This window comes from Callorhinus ursinus, unplaced genomic scaffold, assembly GCF_003265705.2.
Source record: "Callorhinus ursinus isolate GAN/ISIS: 27379988/994484 unplaced genomic scaffold, GSC_fseal_2.0 scaffold10, whole genome shotgun sequence".
Lineage (NCBI taxonomy): Eukaryota > Metazoa > Chordata > Mammalia > Carnivora > Otariidae > Callorhinus > Callorhinus ursinus.
In genome coordinates, this window is record NW_027397072.1 from 75,650,938 (window position 1) to 75,673,304 (window position 22,367).

At 37.1% G+C, this 22,367-nt stretch overlaps 1 protein-coding gene across 6 annotated transcripts in view; it reads left to right on the forward strand.

Moving 5' to 3' along the window:
- PREPL (prolyl endopeptidase like) overlaps positions 1-22,367 on the forward strand; it is a 58,086-nt gene that overhangs the window by 15,580 nt on the left and 20,139 nt on the right. For all 6 annotated transcript variants that reach the window (XM_025868904.2, XM_025868902.2, XM_073897771.1 and 3 more), the window contains 3 exons: positions 836-971; positions 12,936-13,152; positions 13,781-13,966. In XM_025868904.2, the coding sequence (XP_025724689.1) occupies positions 836-971; positions 12,936-13,152; positions 13,781-13,966 (539 nt within the window). The remainder of the gene's footprint in view (positions 1-835; positions 972-12,935; positions 13,153-13,780; positions 13,967-22,367) is intronic.

The following is a 22,367-nucleotide window of genomic DNA, read 5'->3' on the forward strand; positions in this document are numbered from 1 at the left end:
ATTCATAGTTTGTCTTCCCTTTTCATTTTCTGCCATAATTTTCCCCATTGTTTAATAACTAAATGCTTTTGCAGTTGAAATTATAGTCTCATTTATTCTGAGACCTACTTTGGGGGGGATGGGCAGAGAGAGAGGGAAGGAAAATCTTAAGCAGGCCCCATGCCCAGGGTGGAACCCCACATGAGGCTCAAGCTCATGACCTGTGCCAAAATCAAGAGTCGGATGTTCACTGACTGAGCCACCCAGGCGCCCCCTGAGACATACATTGTGTACATTTTAACCTCTCTAAAATCAAGATGCTATTATACAATGATGTGTTACAGTCACTGTCAGCCCGGTGGCAGTCATGGTGTGATCGTGTGAAAACTTCATTGACAGCTTCTGGTAAGATCAAGCAAACTCCACCATGAAAATGTATTTGGTAGTTTGAGATATTCTGTGGTTTGAGGGTAGACAGAAAAGAGATAGGTATGAGAGAATGTGATCCAGTGTTTCTTTAGACTCAAAGTTAGAGATTGTAGGTGTAAACCTAACTTACCTCCTGTAAGCATGTGACACTGAGATACTGAACATTCAACTCTTATTTAGAAACCTGAGACTGAGAACTACTTGAAACCTTGGAATTGATATAGTAATATTTTATTCTCCAGAAAGCTTTCTGGCTTCTATATAACATTGGTTAGCTCCAGTCAAACCTGTGTTCGATTTTACATTTCCAGGGATGAACTTGTAAATCTCTTTTTTTTTTGTGGCACTCAAAATTTGAATGCCCTGTGCCCTTTTTTTCAACTGTAAGTAATATGTAATGTATAGTTCTTTAATTATTTTCTTTCAGAATGGGTAAAGGATGAAGAAGAGGAAGATGTCTTATTCTACACTTTCCAGAGGAACCTTCGCTGTCATGATGTGTATCGAGCAACTTTTGGTGATAACAAACGTAATGAACGTTTTTACACAGAAAAGGACCCAAGGTACTAGAATAATGCAATTAAATTTTTTTCTCCAGGGTTTTTCCTCCAGTTATCTAAAGTGCTGTTCTTGATTGACATAAAATGTTGATTTCAGCTAGAACCAGGTGTAATAATAGGCTAAGATGAGCATAATCATTCTTTGATTAGTTGTTTGGATTTAAGATTGGAATCTAGTTATATTCAGACTCACAGTGAACACAAATACACCATTAGACTGCAAATACTAAGTTGCTAACATTCTCTGGGGACTGACACATGAAAGAGTTAATTAAGTCTTTAATAGGGTTGTTATACTACATTTTTTTAAATCTTTTATAAGCCATTACTAGAATAGCATGGTGTCAGTGACTCAGAATTCACTACTCATTTCAGATAAATTATCTGCCTTTTAAGTTGTTTAACTTTGAGCCATGATGTCCACTGATCTTTAAATTTTGTTCTCCCCAGTATTTTGGTAATTCCTCCTTAAAGGTAATTCTCTTTACTTCCTTATAATCTAGGACTCATGCCTCATATTACCACTTAGCAGGCTTGGGAGGAAATGACAATAAGTTTATCTGGCAAAATCCCTTGACTCTTACCCAGATACACTTTTCCAAATGATTTATGAGAAACAAATTTCTCCTTAAGACTAGGGTCCTATCACCTTATATGTCATTTAACAGTATAGCTTGGACAATGTCTGAACAGATTTTACAAGGAAAAAAAAGGCATCCATGTCAGTGAAGTTGATACTCAAAACAAGAAAATTAATCCATCATTTCATGAAATTTCAGAACTGACAAGGATCTTAATGAAAATCTTATATAGCCCCCAGTTTATATTGAGAATTTGAGGTCTAGAGAAATTCCATTATTCCAGCCCATAGAACTAACATTCTTGGTCTAGTAATGCTGTCATTGCCTTCCCCCTCCCATGATGTTTTTGGTGAGAAATTATTAGAACTGTTTATTCATACGATTCTATTTTATGTGTCATTCGTCAAGGATATCTTTTGGGGAGATGATAGTTTAAGGTAGTAATTTATTATGTTCTATCAATAACTTATAATTACAACCCATTTGCCATCTTGTGAATGAAGCTCAAAATTAACACAGTAAGCTATACCCTTGAATAAGATACTTGTTTGCCATATATTGGTACCATCCTAATTTCTAAGATTAAGTGGAACCTGTTTGGCTTGTACATACTTTCCTGCTCCATAAGGAACTAACCAGTTATGGTTATGCCTCATTTGACATTCAGAACCCTGATCTACAACAAACTAGTTTGTAAATTCTTAACACTTTATAATCCCCAAATCCAGAGGGGAGGACCAAAGGGAAGAGTAGCATACCTAGAGAGAAAAGGGAGTGAAGGTCTTCAGAGAACTTCTGAAACACAGAGCTGCTTCTTTATCGGGTTTGCTTTGATCCTCAGGGTTTAGTTTTCTGTTCTCATAAGTAAAGTTCACCAAAGTGTGTAATTTCCATTTACCTGCCTCTGGTGGCCCAGTTTGGGGTACCTGATTTTTAAAAAGGTATTGTCATAAATGTGTGTGAAAAGAACCCTTGTGAGCCACGTTCTTTATCTGCTTTGTTTCCAGTGTTTGAGTAAATTTGGTTGTTCAAAGGTAGCTTTTTGTTTTGATACTAGAATGCCTCTAAAAATCATATTCAAGGAAAATGCCTCTCCACTATTCTTAAAGAGTGATACGTTTTAAATATATATTCTTCCATTTTCAGATATTTCCAGGGCCATTTAATTCACACATTCTAGGGAGAGCAGAATTACAAAGATTCTAAAGGGAAAGATCTGAACAGAATTAGGAGACCTGCCTTTTAAGTCACTGAAAAACACCACCTCCCTCCCCACCATCAAAAACCATTATGGTAGGGTGCCTGGGTGGCTCAGTTGGTTAAGCGACTGCCTTCGGCTCAGGTCATGATCCTGGAGTCCCAGGATCGAGTCCCACATCGGGCTCCCTGCTCAGCGGGGAGTCAGCTTCTCCCTCTGACCCTCTTCCCTCTCGTGCTCTCTATCTCTCATTCTCTCTCTCTCAAATAAATAAATAAAATCTTTAAAAAAAAAAAAAAAAACATTACTGGTACAAATACTATTCACTATATGATTTACAGTTTGGTTCTATCACTAGAGGCCAGAACAGGGCTAAATTAGAAAAGCCCGTGGGAGATTACTGAAACTGACCTGGTCATTGAAGGCTGGAGGTCTAAACCCCAAAGATCCCAGTGAGGACAACTCAGGGTAACATTGAATATATTAAGCTGCACCAAACACTTAACATCTTAGAAATTTCAAGTAAAAGGAATTTTAGAGGTAGACCTTTGATTTTTTTTTTTTTTTTAAGATTTCATTTATTTGACAGAGAGAAAGACATAGAGAGGGAACACAAGCAGGGGGAGTGGGAGGGGAGAAGCAGAGCAGGGAGCCCGATGCGGGGCTCGATCCCAGGACCCTGGGACCATGACCTGAGCCGAAGGCAGACGCTTAACAACTGAGCCACCCAGGCACCCCAGACCTTTGACTTCTTTTAGCAATCAGTCTTTTGAAATCTAGAACAGTTAAAGATTTACATGAAATCATACTGTTGATTAGAAAACAGACACTTGCATCTTTTAGCACTTGATTCTGCTCTTCCTTTTCAATAGAACCTAAATTCTTGTGTGAGAAATGGAATTAGCCTGGAATGGCCCCTTTTCCTCTATGTGGCAGACGGTTCTAGTCTTATTTCTTCTACAGATTGTTTGATCTTGGACAAGCCATTTCTTGTTCAGTTTCTGTGTCCTTGGTAATGCTTTACCTAGGTAATTCTTTAGAATTTAGATAATGACACTCACATGTTGATTCCAAAAGTCTTTCTGAGTTTATTTTGTGTTTCTATGTTCCTTTCATACTTCTGAGTATACCTATCTTTAAATATATTTATGCAAATCAAAAATCCTTGCAAATCATTTCAGACTTCTCACTTACATATCCAATAATACTGCAGAATGGGAAAATTAGAGTTTGCTACCCATGTAGGTATAATGGTTGCAACCAGTGTAATTAATAAAAAGACATGTTTGCTTATTAAAATTGAAATTGATTTTGTGCATTACAGCATGGTCCCTACAGGTAAATTCATAAGACAACCTAGAACTGCTAGATTATGAGCAGAGACTTAATCACTTTCGTGTCTTTATTGATAACTAGGGTACCAGGCCTGTATTAATTGCCATTCATCTAGCCTATTAATTGAGTAAATGGTGCACTTAAGTCAATTTCTCTCTTTCAAGCTAAAACCCTAGTCCAGTGTTGACTGTGAGTAACTTTTAACCATTGAATTCTTAGCAGTATATAGCAAAATTTAAAGTGTATGTTGCCTTGTGGTAAGCATAGCATAACATACAAACTTGTCAAATTACTATGTTGTACACCTGAAACTAATGTAACGTGCATCACCTGTACTCAAAAAAAAAGTATATGTTGCTACTAAATCATAAATTAAACCTAATAGAAAAATACATTATTGTGGTAGGTGAAAAAAATGAATAGTATGTCAACTTATTTTTCATAGTAAGCAATTATTTTCATAATCAGAGGTAAAGTACATTTTAAGTTTAAAAATAAATATCAATAGAAATAAATGGGAAAATGGATTGGCCTTAGTTCTTTACATTCCTTGTCTTCTCTCTTTTTGAATTGAAAGTACTTTGGTATCATTCTGTAACGTTTTTTGTTAATGTACACATGTCTTTTTTTAAGATTTACTTTTTTTTCCAGCTTTTTTGAGATATAAATATATATAACAAGTTGAAAGTATATGTGGTGATTTGATACATTATACCCATCACAAAATGATTAACACAAGAGAGGTAGTTAATATCTCAGTCACCTCACAGATTACCACTTTTTTTATATATGGTAGGAACGTTTAAAATCTGTCTTGACTACTTTCGAGTATATAATACTGTATTGCTAACTCTATAGTTACCATCCTGGACATCGATCCCCAGAGCTTATTCATCTTATATAACTAAAGATATGGGGGTGCCTGTGTGGCCCAGTCCATTAAGCATCCAACTCTTGGTTTCTGCTCAGGTTATGATCTCTGGGTTGTGAGATCAAGCCCCGCGTTGGGCACCACGCTGGGCTCTGCGCTGGACATGGAGCCTGCCTAAGATTCTCTCCCTCTCCCTCTGGCCCTATCCCTCCTCCCTCCCTCTCAAATAGATAAATAACTGAGGGCATGTACCCTTTCTCCATTATCTCCCCATTTCACCTAGCTCTCAGTTCCTGGCCGGCATTCTACTGCTCTGTTTCTCTGAGTTTGGCTTTTGTAGATTCCACATATATGTGATGTCATAGGATATTTGTCTTTTTCTATCTGACTTACTAGCATAATGCCCTCAAGGCCGATCCATGTTGTTGCAAATGACAAGATTTCCCTTTTGTCATGGCTGAATAATACTACACAGTGTGTGTGTGTGTGTGTGTGTGTGTGTGTGTGTATGTGTATTCTTTATTCATCCATCAGTGGACACTTAGGTTGTTTCCATATCTTGGCTATTGTTAATACTACAGTAAACTTGGGAGTGTAGATATCTTTGTGACCCAGACTCCATTTCCTTTAGATAATACCCAGAAGTGGGGTTGTTGAATCATGTGGTAGTTTGGTAGTTCCTTTTTTAATGTTTTTAAGATTATATTTACTTAAAAGAATTTGCATGAGAGCAGGATGAGGAGCAGAGAGGGAGAGAAACCCAACCAGACTCACACTGAGCACAGAGCCCAACATGGGACTCAATCCCATGACTCCAAGATCATGACCTAAGCCGAAACCAAGTCAGATGCCTAACCAACTGAGCCATACAGGTGCCTCTCCTTTTTTAATTTTTTGGGGAACTTTCCTTTTTTTCCCATGATAGCTGTATCAGTTTACATTCTCACCAACAGTACACAAGGGTTTCCGTTTCTCCTCATCCTCACTAACATCAGTTACCACTTAACCACTTGTCTTTTTGATAATTCTAACGTATGTGAAGTGATATTGTGATTTTGATTTGCATTTCCCTGATGATTAGTGATGTTGAACATCTTTTCATGTATCTGTTGGTCATTTGTATGTCTTCGGAAAAATGTCTGTTCAGGTCTCCTGCCCATTTTTAAAACTTTTTTTTTTTTTTTTTTTGCTTTTGAGTTATAGGAGTTCCTTATATATTTTGGATGTTAACCTTTTATCAAATATATATATGGTTTGCAAATACTTTATCCCACTTCATAGGTTGCCTTTTCACTTTGTTGATTGTTTCTTTTGCTATGTAGAAACTTTTTAGTTTGATGTAGTCCCACTTAATTTATCTATTTGTGTCTACTTCTGGTGTCATAAAAAATCATCACCAAGACATCTGTCTCAAGGAACTTTTTCCCTATGTTTTCCTCTAGGAGTTTCATATTTTCAGGTCTTATGTTTAAAGTCTTTAATCCAGGGCGCCTGGGTGGCTCAGTCGTTAAGCATCTGCCTTCGGCTCAAGTCATGATCCCAGGGTCCTGGGATCGAGCCCCACATTGGGCTCCCTGCTCAGCAGGAAGCCTGCTTCTCCTTCTCCCACTCCCCCTGCTTGTGTTCCCTCTCTCGCTGTGTCTCTCTCTGTCAAATAAATAAAATAAAGTCTTTAATCCATTTCAAGTTAATTTTTGTGAGTAGAGTTAAGATAGGGGTCCAATTTTATTAGCATAGCAATTTCAAGAGCATGTGATTATCCAGTTTTCCCACACAATTTATTGAAGACATTTTCTGTTCCCTTTTGAGTATTCTTGGCTCCCTTATCCAATATTAGTCGAGCATATATTCAAGGGTTTCTTTCTGTGCTCTCTGTTCTGTTTCAAGTAGGTCCAAGTGTCTATTTTTTTTTAACATTTATTTATTTATTTGACAGCATGAGCAGGAGGGAGGGGGGCAGAGGGCGAGAAGAGAGAGAATCTCAGGCAGACTCCCCACCAAGCACAGAGCCTGACATGGGGCCCAATCTTATGACCTTGAGATTATGACCTGAACTGAAACCAAGAGTCAGACATTCAACCAACTGAGCCACCCAGGCACCCCCCCAAGTGTGTTTTTATGTCAGTACAATATTGTTATGATTATTATAGCTTCGTAATACAGTTTGAGATCAGAAAGTGTGATGCCTTTTACTTCTTTCTCAGGGTTGCTTTGGCTGTTCGAGATCTTTTGTGGTTCTATACAAATTTTGGGATTTTTTTTTCTCTTTCTATAAAAAATGCCATTGGAATTTTGATAGGGATTGCTTTCAATGTATAGATGGCTTTGGGTAGTGTGGACATTTTAATGATACTCATTCTTCCAAATCATGAATATGGCATATCTTTCCATTTATTTGTGTCCTCTTTATTTTTTTTCATCAAAGTCTTAAGTTTTCAGTGTATAGGTCTTTTCCTTCCTTGGTTAAATTTTTTACTATGTATTTGTTTTTGATGCTATAATAAATGGTGGTGTTTTGTGTGTTTCTTTTTCAGATATTTCATTGTTAGTGTGTCAAAACACAACTGATTTCTGGATGTTGGTTTTACATCCTGAACTGAATTCGTTTATTAGTTCTACAGCGGAATCTTTAAGGTTTTTTTGTATATAAAGTCATATCACCTGCAAATCCTTGCTGATTTGGATGCTTCTTATTTCTTTTTCTTACTTGATTGCCAGTACTGTGTTCGTTAGAAGTAGGGAGAGTGGTCATCCTTGTGTTGTTACTATATTAGAGGAAAACTTTTCAGCTTTTTACCATTGAATATGATGTTACCTATGGACTTGTCATATATGGCCTTTATAATGTTGAGTATTAGTCATTCCATATCCAATTGTTGAGAGAATCTGTATCAGGAATGGATTTTGAATTTTGTCAAATGTTTTTTCTGTATTTATTGAGATCATGTGATTTTTATCTTTCATTCTATTAATGTATCACATTCATTGATTTGCATATGTTGAACCATTGTTATATCTCAAGGATTAATCTTTAGCATGATGAATAATCTTTTCAGCATGCTCTTGAATTAGGTTTGCTAGCATTTTGTTGAGTATTTTTGTATCTATATTCACCAGGGATATTGGATAGTTTTCTTAAGTGTCCTTGTCTGGCTTTTGTACTGTGTAATACTGGCCTGATAAAATGAGTTTGGAAGTGTTTCCTTTTCTTCAATTTTTTTTGGAAGAGTTTGAGAAGGATTGGTGCTAATTCTTTAAATGTTTGGTAGATTTCACCAGTGAGTCCATCTGGTTCTGGGCTTTTCCTTGCTGGGAAATTTTTGATTACCACTTCAGGCTCCTTACTCTTTATTGGTCTGTTCAGATTTTCTATTTCTTCATGATTTAGTTTTGGTAGGTTGTATGTTTCTAGGAATTTATTCATTTTTTTCTAGGTTATTTGTTGGCATATAATTGTTCACGGTAGTCTTATACTCTTTTTTATTTCTGTAGTATCAGTTGTAATGTGTCCTCTTTCTTTTCTGATTTTGAGTCTTTTTTTCTTAGTGTAGCTAAAAGTTTGTCAGTTTTACCTTTTCAGAAAGCAGCTCTTAGTTTTGTTGATCTTTTCTGTTGTTTTTCCAGTCTTTTTAATTTATCTCTTCTCTGATCTTTTGTTACAATTTCCTTTCTTCTGCTAACATTGGGCTTATTTTTTTTCTTTTCTAATTTCTTTTTTTTTTTAACTTTTTTTTATTATGTTTCTTTTTCTAATTTCTGGAGGCATGATGTTAGGTCATTTATTTGAGATAGTTTTTTTTTTCTTTCCTTTTTTTTAAAGTAGGCTCCGTACCCAAGGTGGGGCTTGAACTCACCACCCTGAGATCAAGAATTGCATACTGCCAACCAGGCCAGCCAGGCACCCCTGTTTGGAAAAAAAAAAAATTTTTTTTTAAAGATTTATTTATGTATTTGAGAGAGAAGGAGTGTGGTGGGAAAGGGCAGAGGGAGAGAGGAACTTAAGCAGACTCCATGCTGAGCACAGAGCTCAGTCTCAGAATCCTGAGATCACGACCTGAGCTGAAACCAAAAGTCAGAGGCTTAACCCACTGCACCACCCAGGCACCCCAAGGTATTTCTTAATGTAGGCATTTATCACAAACTTCCCTCTTAGAAGTACTTTTGCTGTATCCTATAAGTTTTGGTATGTTGTATTTCTATTTTCATTTGTTTCAAGATATTTTTTATTTCAGTTTTTATTACTTTGACCCATTGCTTATTTAGTGGCGTACTGTTTAATTTCCATATATTTGTGAATTTTCCAGTTTTCCTTTAATTGATTACTATCGTGGTTGGAAAAGATACTTGGTATGGTTTCAGTCTTCTTTAATTTTCTAATACTTGCTTTGTGACCTAACATGATCTATACTGGAGAATATTCCTTGTGCACTTGAGAAGAATGTATTCAGCTGCTGGTTGATTGGTCGGCATATGTCTGTTTACAAGCACTTTGTCTAAAGTATATGTAGTCCAAGTCCAACATTTTCTTACTGATTTTCTGCCTGGATGATCTTTCCATTGTTGAAAGTGGGGTATTAAATTCCCCTACTATTATCGTATTGTTGTCTATTTTTCCCTTCAGATCTATTGGTATTTGCTTAATCCATTTAGGTCCTCTGATGTCGAGTGCATATAGTCATACCTTGTTTTATTGCACTTCACAAACTGCGTTTTTTGTGGCAATCCTGTGTTGCGCAAGTCTGTTGGCACCATTTTTTCAACAGCACTTGCTTGCTTCATGTCTCTGTCTCTTTTTGGTAGTTATCACAATATTTCAGACCTTTTCATTATTATTTGTTTATGGTGATCTGTGATTAGTGATTACCACTCCCTGAAAGTTTAGATAATGATTAGCATTTTTAACAATAAATATTTTTTATTAACATATATACTTTGTGGTTTTAGACATAATGCTGTTGCATACTTAACAGTTTACAGTATAGTGTAAACATAACTTATTTGCACTAGGAAACCAAAAAATTCATTTGACTCACTTTTGGCAGTGGTTCTTAACCTACCCATATCTCCAAGGTATGTCTATATATTTACAACTGTTATAGCCTCTTGATGAACTGACTTCTTTACTGTTATATAATGGCCTTCTTTATCTCGTGTTACAGCTTTTGAGTTAAAGTGTATTTTCACTTACATTAGTATAGCTACTCCTGCTCTCTATTGGTTTCCACTTGCGTGAAATTTCTTTTTACATCCCCTCATCTTGAGCCTCTGTGTGTCCTTGAAGCTGAAGTGAGTGTCTTAGAGGTAGCATATACTTGGGCCTTGTTGTCTGTCCATTCAGCCACTCTGCCATTTGATTGGGAATTTAATCCATTTACATTTGGAGTAATTATGGGTAAGAACTTACTAATGCCATCTTATTAATGGTTTTTAGCTATTTTGTAGTTCCCATGTTCCTTTCTTCCTCTCTTGCTATCTTCCTTTGTGCTTAGGTTTTTTCCACAGTGCTGTTCTCTTTATCTTTTGTATGTTTTCTGTAGGCTTATGCTTTGTGGTTACCATGACTTGTCTTCTCTTTCTAAGAAAATTTGTCCTGTAAAGCCAGTTGTATTTTGATATTTCCTATAACCACGTATCTGCCAAGTAATTGACCAAGTAACTTATCTTTTGATTACCTGTGTCATCATCAAACAAAAATAAATAGATAAAAAGTATTGAAAATAGTAAAGACAGTGTTGAAAATAAAGAGCAAACGAGAGTAAAGGACTTGACCTACAACCATACCATGTATTAAAACACATGAATCTATAATAGTTAATACAAATTGACAGATAATAGAGACCAGAATAGATAACTCTAAAACTTAAATGATAAAAGAGGCATCACAGATTAATGAAAAATGAATGGGTATTATTTTTTTAAAGATTTATTTATTTCTGAGAGAGAACACGCAGGTGCACAGGTATGGGGAGGGGTCCCGGGAGAGGGAGAGAAGCAGACTCTCCACTGAGTGCAGAGCCCCACATAGGGCTTGATCCCAGGAACTTGAGGTCATGACCTGAGTGGAAATGAAGAGTCAGACACTTAACCAATCAAGCCATCCAGGTGCCCCTGAATGGGTATTATTTTTTAATGCTGTGGGAACCTGGGTGGTCAGTCATTTGAATGTTATCACTCTTGATTTCAGCTCAGGTTATGATCTCAGGGTTGTGAGATTTTCAGCAAAAGGACAAGTTAATATCCTTAATTTATGAAGAGATGTTTATAGGTTAATAATTTTAACTACATCCCAAGTTTAAAATGGACAAAGACATGTCACAGAATAGGGGCACCTGGGTGGCTCAGTCGTTAAGCGTCTGCCTTCGGCTCAGGTCATGCTCTCAGGGTCCTGGGATTGAGCCCCGCATCGGGCTCCCTGCTCCACGGGAAGCCTGCTTCTCCCTCTCCCACTCCCCTTGCTTGTGTTCCTGCTCTTGCTGTCTCTCTGTCAAATAAAATCTTTAAAAAAAAAAAAAAAAAAGATGTCACAGAGGAAATAAAATTGTCAAACATGGTAATGTCCAGTACAGTAGGAATCTTAACCAAAATATTAGCCATGCTTATCTCTATGTGGTGAGATCCAGGGTTATCATCCTTCTTTGTATTTTCAGTATTTTCAGTATGGATTACTTTTATAATAAGGAAATATGTAAATGTAACATTTAAACCCATCCAGTGAATCAATATAAGGCTCTTGGGATATTATCTGATTATATGTATTAAGAGTCATTAAAAATACTGTTTATCATTAAATTAGTATTTCCATTCCTAAGAATTTGTGTTAGGGAAATAACTGTAAAGGTCAGGGAGGAAGAACTGTCTTCATGAATATATTCTCTCGTTATGTTCTTTATTGCTATGAAACATTAAAATCTAGAGTTTTAAGAATTATAATGCAACCTGATAGGTTATTAGGTAGCCATTAAAGATAATGATCATAAAGACGAATTAATTTGGGCAGAGATGCTGATACTGTGAAGTCACAAATGCAGAATACAGAATTGCATTTATATTTTATTTCAGTTTAAAGACATGCATGAGTAAAATAAGTCATGGAGATGAAAAGTACAGCATAAGGAATATACTCTATAATATTGTAATCATGTTGTATGGTAACAAATGGTAACCACATGTGATGAACATTGAGTAATGTATAAAGTTGTCTAATCACTATTGTATACCTGAACTTATAGAACATTATATATCAACTGTACTTTAATAGTTAAAAAAAATTAATTTAAAAACAAATGCATGAAATATAAATAAACTTGGGAAGGAAAAATAGAAAAAATTAAAATAGTTATTAATTTTTTAAATGTGTTGAGATTGCAAGGGCTTTTCTTCCTATTTCTGTTTTTGTTATTTCTATTTTGTTTTGTTGTAAAAACTGGGAGGGGGGAATAAAGCCAAAGTGCATGCAGAGGAAGAACAAAGTAAACTCTGTCTCTCTCCTTCCCTACAGTTACATATCTCCTCTAGGAAGTTTATTTCCTCTTTCCAGCAAAAAGTCCTATAATCTATTAATGTGATTGGGAGTTAGATGATGTTTATAGTTTACATTAAAATGCATTCAGAAAAAGATGGATTGATAGGTACACAGATAATGTGATTAAGGAAATATAACAAAATGTTGGTAATAATTGAATCTCAGTGGTGGGTATATGGGTATTCACCTGACATTTTCAACTTTTCTGTAGGTTTGAAAAATGTTCATGATAAAATGTTAAGAGAAAAATGATTTTGAATATCTTTGTGGGGGAAATGAGAAAAATAATAGCCAGTTTTTTAAATAAGCAGTATTCACTAAGGAGTTTTTATTTTCTGTCTGCATTATAAAGCAACATATGTACAGCAGGCAGTGAGATGCTGTCTTTAAGGTAGCATGCCTTTGAAATTTACTGGATTTTCTTCTCTCTCTCTCTGTGTGTGCGCACATGCACGTGCAGCTATTTTGTTTTCCTATATCTTACAAAAGACAGTCGTTTCCTTACTATAAATATTATGAACAAGACTACTTCTGAAGTGTGGTTGATAGATGGCCTAAGCCCTTGGGACCCACCAGTACTTATCCAGAAGCGAATACATGGAGTCCTTTACTACGTTGAACACAGAGATGATGAATTATACATTCTCACTAATGTTGGCGAGCCTACAGAATTCAAGGTAATCCTGGATTCTCTGTATACCCATTTGAACTGTTAAAAAGTGTCACACTTCCATCAACAATATTTCTTGCTCTAGGAGTTAACTGTTTTGTAGGCTTTTGGTTACGTGTAGAAATTGATGCTACCTTCCTATTGATAACCAATCCCATTTCTCTTCCCTTAGATATAATGCCTGTACATATTGTAATTGTGCCTAAAAGGTTAGTAAATGAAACATACTTTATCCTGTTCTTACCAGTTATCAAAGCCAAACTTAATGATTTGAAAGAATAAACTTTTATAAACTCATGATTTTATAAGTTTTAGCAATTTGGATTGATCTCATCTAGGCAGTTCTGCTGGTCCCAGCTAGGCTTCCCAGTGCATCCCTAGTTAGCTGTTTCTCAAATGCCTTCATTCAAACATTCATTGGTTTGCTGTAAGGTAAGCACTAGGCCATGCTGTCTCACCACATGGCAGGCTAGCCTGGGCTCGTTCATATGATGATGGTCACACTGCAGCCCTGTTGCAAGCTCGTTCCTTTGGCTCTTCATAAAACAGTGAAGATTAATATGGTCTAGTTTTCTGGATGCTAGAAAGTTAGCATGTTTTGTTACCTAGATCTCTTCTGACTTTGTTCCACACAGCTCATGAGAACAGCAGCTGATACCCCTGCTATTATGAACTGGGATTTATTTTTCACAATGAAGAGAAATACCAAAGTCGTAGACTTGGACATGTTTAAGGATCACTGCGTTCTGTTCCTGAAGCACAGCAATCTACTTTACGTTAATGTGATTGGTCTGGCTGATGATTCAGTTCGGTCCCTAAAGGTATGTTTAATTTTCAAAAAGATGATGCTGTTAATCAAAATCCATACAGTTTAGTTTAACAGAACATCAAATTTTGAATAGTAGCAATGTACTTTTTCTTAAAAGAAATTTAATTTAAATGAAACATAGCATATTGGGTTTTTTCATGTTTAGGAGGTTTATTTTAGAATTATTTAGAGGACCTTGATTTTAATAAAGTTTTACTTAAATTACTGTCTTGTAGCATGAACTTCAGAAGTAGAGGTCAGTGTCATCATATTTCTCTTTCTACATATCTCTATGTATCATACATCTCTACAACTTTAGGTATGCTGATAGCTTGGGCCAGCTTGCCAGCTAGTGCCTAACCAACCACTGCTTGCTGCTCCCATCCCACACCCCGAATAGGGATGTGCCTGCTGTATTTCTGCCATTATGTCTGCACCATCTTCTTGCCAATTTTCTTAACCTGCTGGGGTTTGGGGGAAGGGAGTGGCCCACACCCCGAATAGGGATGTGCCTGCTGTATTTCTGCCATTATGTCTGCCCCATCTTCTTGCCAATTTTCTTAACCTGCTGGGGTTTGGGGGAAGGGAGTGGCAGTGGTCTCCACGGCAGCACAGCCGTGATGGTGGCACATTTGCCTGGCAGGCTGAGTTGCTGGTATTGCCCGTGGCTGCCAGGAAAGATAATCTGCCTCCACAAGTGAACTTGTTAAAATTGGTGAGTGCCAACCTTATTGTCCAGTGTTAAAGCAGCATTAACATGTAGGTCAGATAACAGGTGCTGAAGGGCCTCCATTTTACTTGATAGGGAAAAAATTGTTAAGCCAGTTGACCACTTATACCTCCCTAATTGCATTATTGTCATAGTCTCCTAAAATGCACTTCCAGTAAATTCACTGGATGTTTATTGAATTTCTTTACACAAAGATTAAATATACAATGGGCTTATGTAAGTGGCCCAGGAAAGCCCATGTAGGGGAAGTAGAATTTGAGATAAACTTAAGAGGATAGATAGAATTCTGACAGGGAGGGAAATGGTATTATAGGATGAGAAAGTCCATCAAATAAAGCTCTAAGCTGGAGAAGTTCAGAAAATGTTCAAGAAACTGCTAATAATTCTGTTTTATTGAAACACAATAAACGTATGTAGGATGAAGCTATGATTTGACGTTCTTTGACTTTCAAATGAGAAACTTATGCATAAATTATGAAGAGGAACATTTGAAGTTTTGGGGCATAGAAATGAGTTGAGTCGAGTTATACTTCATGAGGTTATCTGGCGGCCATTTTAGGCTCCACCAAAGCTTGCTTTGATGATGAGGCGCAAGGAAATTAGCTTCAAGTTTGTTATGGTATACATAAGCAATACCAAGGTTCCTAAAACATTTTCCAGCTACTCCCTAAAATCAAATTATCAAATAGAACATCTTATATTTTAGAGGACTATGTAGGTGTCCTTAAAATAAAAATGGTGATTTAAACTTAGTGATTTTCTTATTGCCTTCATCTACTGGATTCAAAGTTTCTTTTTACTTGCTAATTGATGCCAAAACCATACATCTTCAATTGGGAAATTGAAGAAAGGGAAATCCTATCTTGAATAGGGATGAGACAGAATGTATAATTTCTAGCAGTGCATTCCTTACAGCAAAATTGTATGTCAAGACAATTGGGATGTTATGAGAGTTTTTACTATAATAAAATTTGACTTCTCGGGGCGCCTGGGTGGCTTAGTCGTTAAGCATCTGCCTTCGGCTCAGGTCATTCTGGGATCGAGCCCCGCATTGGGCTCCCTGCTCCGCGGGAAGCCTGCTTCTCCCTCTCCCACTCCCCCTACTTGTGTTCCCTCTCTAGCTGTCTCTCTGTCAAATAAATAAATAAAATCTTTAAAAAAATAAATAAAATTTGACTTCTCACTAAATATGACCTTTTGCATTTTTTAAGTGTTCCTAGTTTAAAGATAATGCCTCAGTTCCTGTGGTCTTAACTGCCATTGCAACAAACATCGTCTTTTTTTAGTTTTTATTTTAATCACCTGGTGCTCATCAGGATGCGCGCACTCCTTAATCGCCGTCATCTGTTTCACACACCACTCCAACCCACCTCCCTTCTGGTAACTGCCAATACTCTATAGTTAAGAGTCTCTTGCTTTGTCTTTTTTTTTCTTCCTTTGCTCCTTTTCTTTCTTAAATTCCACATATGAGGGAAATCATTGGTGTTTTTCTCTGACTAATTTAACTTAGCATAATACTCTCTAGCTCCATCCATGTCATTGTAAATGGCAAGATTTCATTCTTTTTTGTGGCTGAATAATATTCCTGTGTGTGTGTGTCTACACACCACATCTTTATTCATCTGTCAGTGGACACTTGGGCTGTTTCCATAATTTGGCTATACAATACTGTGATAAACATAGGAGAGCAGGGGCGCCTGGGTGGCTCAGTCGTGAAGCATCTGCCTTCGGCTCAGGTCATGATCCCAGGGTCCAGGGATAGAGCCCCGCATTGGGCTCCCTGCTCGGCAGGAAGCCTGCTTCTCCCTCTCCTACTCCCCTTGCTTGTGTTCCTGCTCTCAATGTCTCTGTCTCTGTCAAATAAATAAATAAAATCTTTAAAAAAAAATAGGGGTGCATGTATTTCTTTGAATTAGTATTTTTGTATTCTTTGGGTCAATACCCAGTAGTGAGATTGCTTAATAGTAGGGTTATTCGGTTTTTAATTTTTTGAGGAACCTCCATACTGTCTTCCACAGTGGCTGCACCAGTTTACATTCCTATCAACAGTGCAAGAGGGTAGGTTCCTTTTTCTCCACATCCTTGCCAATACCTGCTGTTTCTTGTGTTTTTTATTTAAGCCATTCTGACAGGTGTGAGGTGGTATCTCATCATAGTTTTGATAAGTGAAAATGAGCATCTTTTCACATGTTTGTTGGCCATGTCTTCTTTAAGAAATGTCTGCTCGTGTCTTCTGCCCATTTTTTTAATTTGATTGTTTTGGGGGGGTTGAGTTCTATAAGTTATATATTTTAGATGTTGCCCTTTATTGGATATGTCATTTACAAATATCTTCTTCCATTCTGTAGGTTGCCTTTTAGTTTTGTTGTTTCCTTTGCTATGCAGAACTTTTTATTTTGATGTAGTCCCAATAGTTTATTTTTGCTTTTGTTTCCCTTGCCTTCGGCACGTATCTAGACTAGGGGGGACGTATCTAGAATAACGTTGCTATGGCCGATACTGCCTGTGCTCTCTTCTAGAATTTTCATGGTTTCAGGTCTCACATTGAGGTCTTTACTCCATTTTGAGTTTCTGTTTCTGTGTGGTGTATGAAAGTGGTCCAGTTTTATTCTTTTGCATGTGGCTATCCAGTTTTCCCAGCACCATTTGTTGAAGTCAAGAGACTGTCTTTTTCCTATTGGATATTCTTTCCTGCTTTGTCAGAGATTAATTGACCATATAGTTGTGGGTTTATTTCTGGATTCTATTCCGTTCTTTTGATCTACATGTCTATTTTTGTGCCGATACCATACTGTTTTGATCATTGCAGCTTTGTGGTGTAACTTGAAGTCCAGAATTGTGATGCCTTCCGCTTTGCTTTGCTTTTTCAAGATTGCTTTGGCTGTTTGGGGTCATTTGTAGTTCCATACAAATTTTAGGATTGTTTGTTCTGGTTCTGTGAAAAATGCTGTTGGTATTTTGATAGGGATTGCATTAAATGTGTAGATTGCAGGTGCCTGGGTGGCTCAGTTCATTAAGCAACTGCCTTCAGCTCAGGTCATGATCCTGGAGTCCCTGGATCGAGTCCCACATCAGGCTCCCTGCTCGGCTGGGAGTCTGCTTCTCCCTCTGACCCTCCCCCCTCTCATGTGCTCTCTCTCTCATTCTTTCTCTCTCAAATAAATCTTTAAATAAATAAATGTGTAGATTGCTTTGGTAGTCCAGATATTTCAACAGTGTTTTTTCTTCCAATCCATGAGCATGAAATGTCTTTCCATTTGTGTCCTCCCCAGTTTCTTTCATTGGTGTTTTGTAGTTTTCAGAGTACAGGTCTTTTACCTTTTTGCTTAGGTTTATTCCTAGGTATCTTATTATTTTTGGTATAATTGTAAATGGGATTTTCTTAATTTCTCTTCTTCATTATTGTGTATAGAAATGCAACAGATTTCTGTACATTGATTTTGTATCCTGCAACTTTACTGAATTCATTTATCAGTTCTAGCAGTTTTTGGGTGGTATCTTTCAGATTTTCTATTTATATTATCATGTCATCTGCAAATAGTGAAAATTTTACTTCTTCCTTACCAATTTAGATGGCTTTATTTCTTTTTGTTGTCTGATTGCTGTGGCTAGGACTTCCAGAACTCTGCTGAATAAAAGTGGTGAGAGTGGACATACTTGCCTTGTTTCTGACCTTAGGGGAAAGGCTCTCAGTTTTTCCCCATTTAGGATGATGTTAGCTGTAGGTTTTTCCTAACTGGCCTCTATTATGTTGAGGTATATTCCCTCTAAACCTACTTTGTTGATGTTTTTTTGTTGTTTTTTTTTTTTAATCATGAATGGATGTTGTCCTTTGTCAAGTACGTTTTCTGCATCTACTGAAATGATAATATGGTTCTTATTCTTTCTCTTCCTGATGTGGTGTATCATGTTGATTGATTTGTGAATATTGAACCGCCCTTGCAACCCAGGAATAAATCCTACTTGGTTGTGGTAAATGATGTTTTTAATATGTTGTTGGATTCAGTTTGTTAGTATTGTGTTGAAGGTTTTTGCATATATGTTCAATAGAGATATTGACCTGTAGTTCTCCTTTTTTGTGGGGTCTTTATCTGGTTTTAGTATCAGGGTAATGCTGGCCTCATAGAATGAATTTGGAAGTTTTCCTTTTCTAATTTTTGGAATAGTTTGAGAAGAATACGTATGAACTCTTCTTTAAATGTTTGGTAGAATTCACCTGTGAAGCCTTCTGGTCCTGGACTTTTCTTTGTTCATTTTTTGATTACTGATTCAGTTTCATTGCTGGTTATCAGTCTGTTAGAATTTTTTATTTCTTTCTGTTTCAGTTTTGGTAGGTTATCTGTTTCTAGGAATTGTCCATTTCTTCTAGGTTGTCCAATTTGTTGGCATATAATTTTTCATAATATTCTCTTATAATTGTTTGTATTTCTGTGGTGTTTGTTGCTATTTCTTCTCTTTCGTTTGTAATTTTATATATTTGGGTCCTTTCTCTTTTTCTTGATAAGTCTGGCTAGAGGTTTATCAATTTTATTGATTTTTTTTTTCCAAAGAACCACCTCCTCATTTCATTGACCTATTTCTATTGCGTTTTTTTGTTTTGTTTTATGTTTTTTAGTTTCTATATCACTTATTTCTGCTCTGATCTTTTATTATTTCCTTCATTCTGCTGGGTTTTTGTTGGTTTTTTTTTAAGATTTATTTATTTGGGAGAGGGAGAGAGAGTCTCAAACAGACTTCTCCCTGAGTGCAGAACCAGACACAGGGCTCAATCTCACGACCCTGAGATCACCACCTGAGCTGAAACCAAGAGTTGGATGCCCAACCAACTGTGCCACTCAGGTGCTCCACCTTCTGCTGGTTTTAGATTTTGTTCTTCTTTTTCTTTTTTTTCTTCTCTTTTTTAATGAACTTTTTAAAAAAAAATTTTTATTACGTTATGTTAATCACCATACGTTACATCATTAGTTTTTGATGTAGTGTTCCATGATTGTTTGCATATAACACCCAGTGCTCCATTCAATACGTGACCTCTTTAATACCCATCACCAGGCTAACCCATCCCCCCATCCCCTGCCCCTCTAGAACCCCCAGTTTGTTTCTCAGAGTCCATAGTGTCTCAAGGTTTGTCTCTCCCTCCAATTTCCCCCCCTTCATTTTTCCCTTCCTATCTTTTTTTTTTTTAAACATATAATGTAGTATTTGTTTCAGAGGTACAGGTCTGTGATTCATCAGTCTTACACAATTCACAGGGCTCACCATAGCACATACCCTCCCCAGTGTCTATCCCCCAGCCACCCCATCCCTCCCACCCCCCACCACTCCAGCAACCCTCAGTTTGTTTCTTGAGATTAAGAATTCCTCATATCAGTGAGATCATATGATACATGTCTTTCTCTGATTGACTTATTTTGCTTAGCATAATACCCTCTAGTTCTGTCCTTGCAAGTGGCAAGATTTCATGTTTTTTTGATGGCTGCATAGTATTCCATTGTATATATACACCACATCTTCTTTATCCATTCATCTGTTGATGGACATCTAGGCTCTTTCCATAGTTTGGCTATTGTGGCCATTGCTGCTGTAAACATTGGGGTGCACGTAGCCCTTCGGATCACTACATTTGTATCTTTGTGGTAAATACCCAGTAGTGCAATTGTTGGGTTGTACGGTAGCTCCATTTTCAACTTTTTGAGGAACCTCCATACTTTTTTCCAGAATGGCTACACCAGCTTGCATTCCCACCAACAGTGTAGGAGGGTTCCCCTTTCTCCGCATCCTTACCAACATCTATCGTTTCCTGACTTACTAATTTTAGCCATTCTGGCGTGAGGTGGTATCTCATTGAGGTTTTGATTTGGATTTCGCCAATGCCCAGGGATGTTGAGCACTTTTTCTTGTGTCTTTTGGCCATTTGGATGTCTTCTTTGGAATAATGTTCATGTCTTCTGCCCATTTCTTGATTGGATTATTTGTTCTTTGGGTGTTGAGTTTGATAAGTTCTTTATAGATTTTTGGATACTAGCCCTTTATCTGATATGTCATTTGCAAATATCTTCTCCCGTTCTGTCAGTTGTCTTTCGGTTTTGTTGACTGTTTCCTTTGCTGTGCAAAAGCTTTTTATCTCTTTTTTTTAAAGATTTTATTTACTTATTTGACAGAGACAAAGCAAGAGAGGGAACACAAGTAGGGGGAGTGGGAGAGGGAGAAGCAGGCTCCTTGCTGAGCAGGGAGCCCAATGTGGGGCTCGATCCCAGGACCCCAGATCATGACCTGAGCTGAAGGCAGATGCTTAACGAATGAGTCACCCAGGTGCCCCGAAAGCTTTTTATCTTGATGAAGTCCCAATAGTTCATTTTTGCCCTTGCTTCTCTTGCCTTTGGCGATGTTTCTAGAAAGAAGGTGCTACGGCTGAGGTCGAAGAGGTTGCTGCCTGTGTTCTCCTCTAGGATTTTGATGGACTCCTGTCTCACATTTAGGTCTTTCATCCATTTTGAGTATTTTTGTGTGTGATGTAAGGAAATGGTCCAGTTTCATTCTTCTGCATGTGGCTGTCCAGTTTTCCCAACACTATTTGTTGAAGAGACTGTCTTTTTTTCCATTGGACATTCTTCCTGCTTTGTCGAAGATTAGTTGACCATAGAGTTGAGGGTCCATTTCTGGGCTCTCTATTCTGTTCTTCTTTTTCTAGCTCCTTTAGGTGTAAAGTTAGGTTGTTTGAGATTTTTTTTCTTCTTGAGGTAGGCCTATATTGCTATAAACTTTCTTTTAGAACCGTTTTTGCTCCATCCCAAAGGTTTTGAACCATTGTGTTTCCATTTTCATTTGTTTCTGTGTACTTTTTTATTTCTTTTATTTCCTGATTGACCCATTTATTGTTTAGTAACATGTTATTTAACCACCATGTATTTGTGATCTTTTCCAAACTATTTCTTGTGGTTTATTTCCAGTTTCATAGCACTGTGGTCCGAAAAAGATGCATGGTATGACTTAGGTCTTTTTAAATATGTTAAGGCTTATTTTGTGGCCTAATATGTGATCTGTTCTGGAGAATGGTCCATGTTTACTTGAAAAGAATGTGTATACTGCTGTTTTAGGATGTAATGCTCCGAATATATCTGTTAAATCCATCTAGTCCGGTGTGTTATTCAAAGACATTGTTTCCTTGTTGATTTTCTGTTTAGGTGATCTGTCCATTGATGTAAGGGGGGCATGAAAGTCCTTTGCTATTACTGTATTGTTGCCATTTAGTTCCTTTATGTGTCTTATTAACTGTTTTATGTATTTGGGTGCTCTCATTTTGGGTGCATAAATGTCTATAATTATTATATCTTGTTGGATTGTCTCATTTATTATATAGTGTCCTTCTTTGTCTCTTGTTACAGTCTTATTTTTTTTAATTTTTTTATTGTTATTGTTACAGTCTTTAAAAATATATTTTGTAGGGGCCCCTGGGTGGCTCAGTCGTTAAGCGTCTGCCTTCGGCTCGGGTCATGATCCCAGGGTCCTGGGATCGAGCCCCGCATCAGGCTCCCTGCTCGGCGGGAAGCCTGCTTCTCCCTCTCCCACTCCCCCTGCTTGTGTTCCCTCTCTCACTGTGTCTCTCTCTGTTAAATAAATAAATAAAATCTTTAAAAAAAAAAAAATCCTAAGTAGAAAGTCATCCCCCTCAGCATTCTGGGAGCCG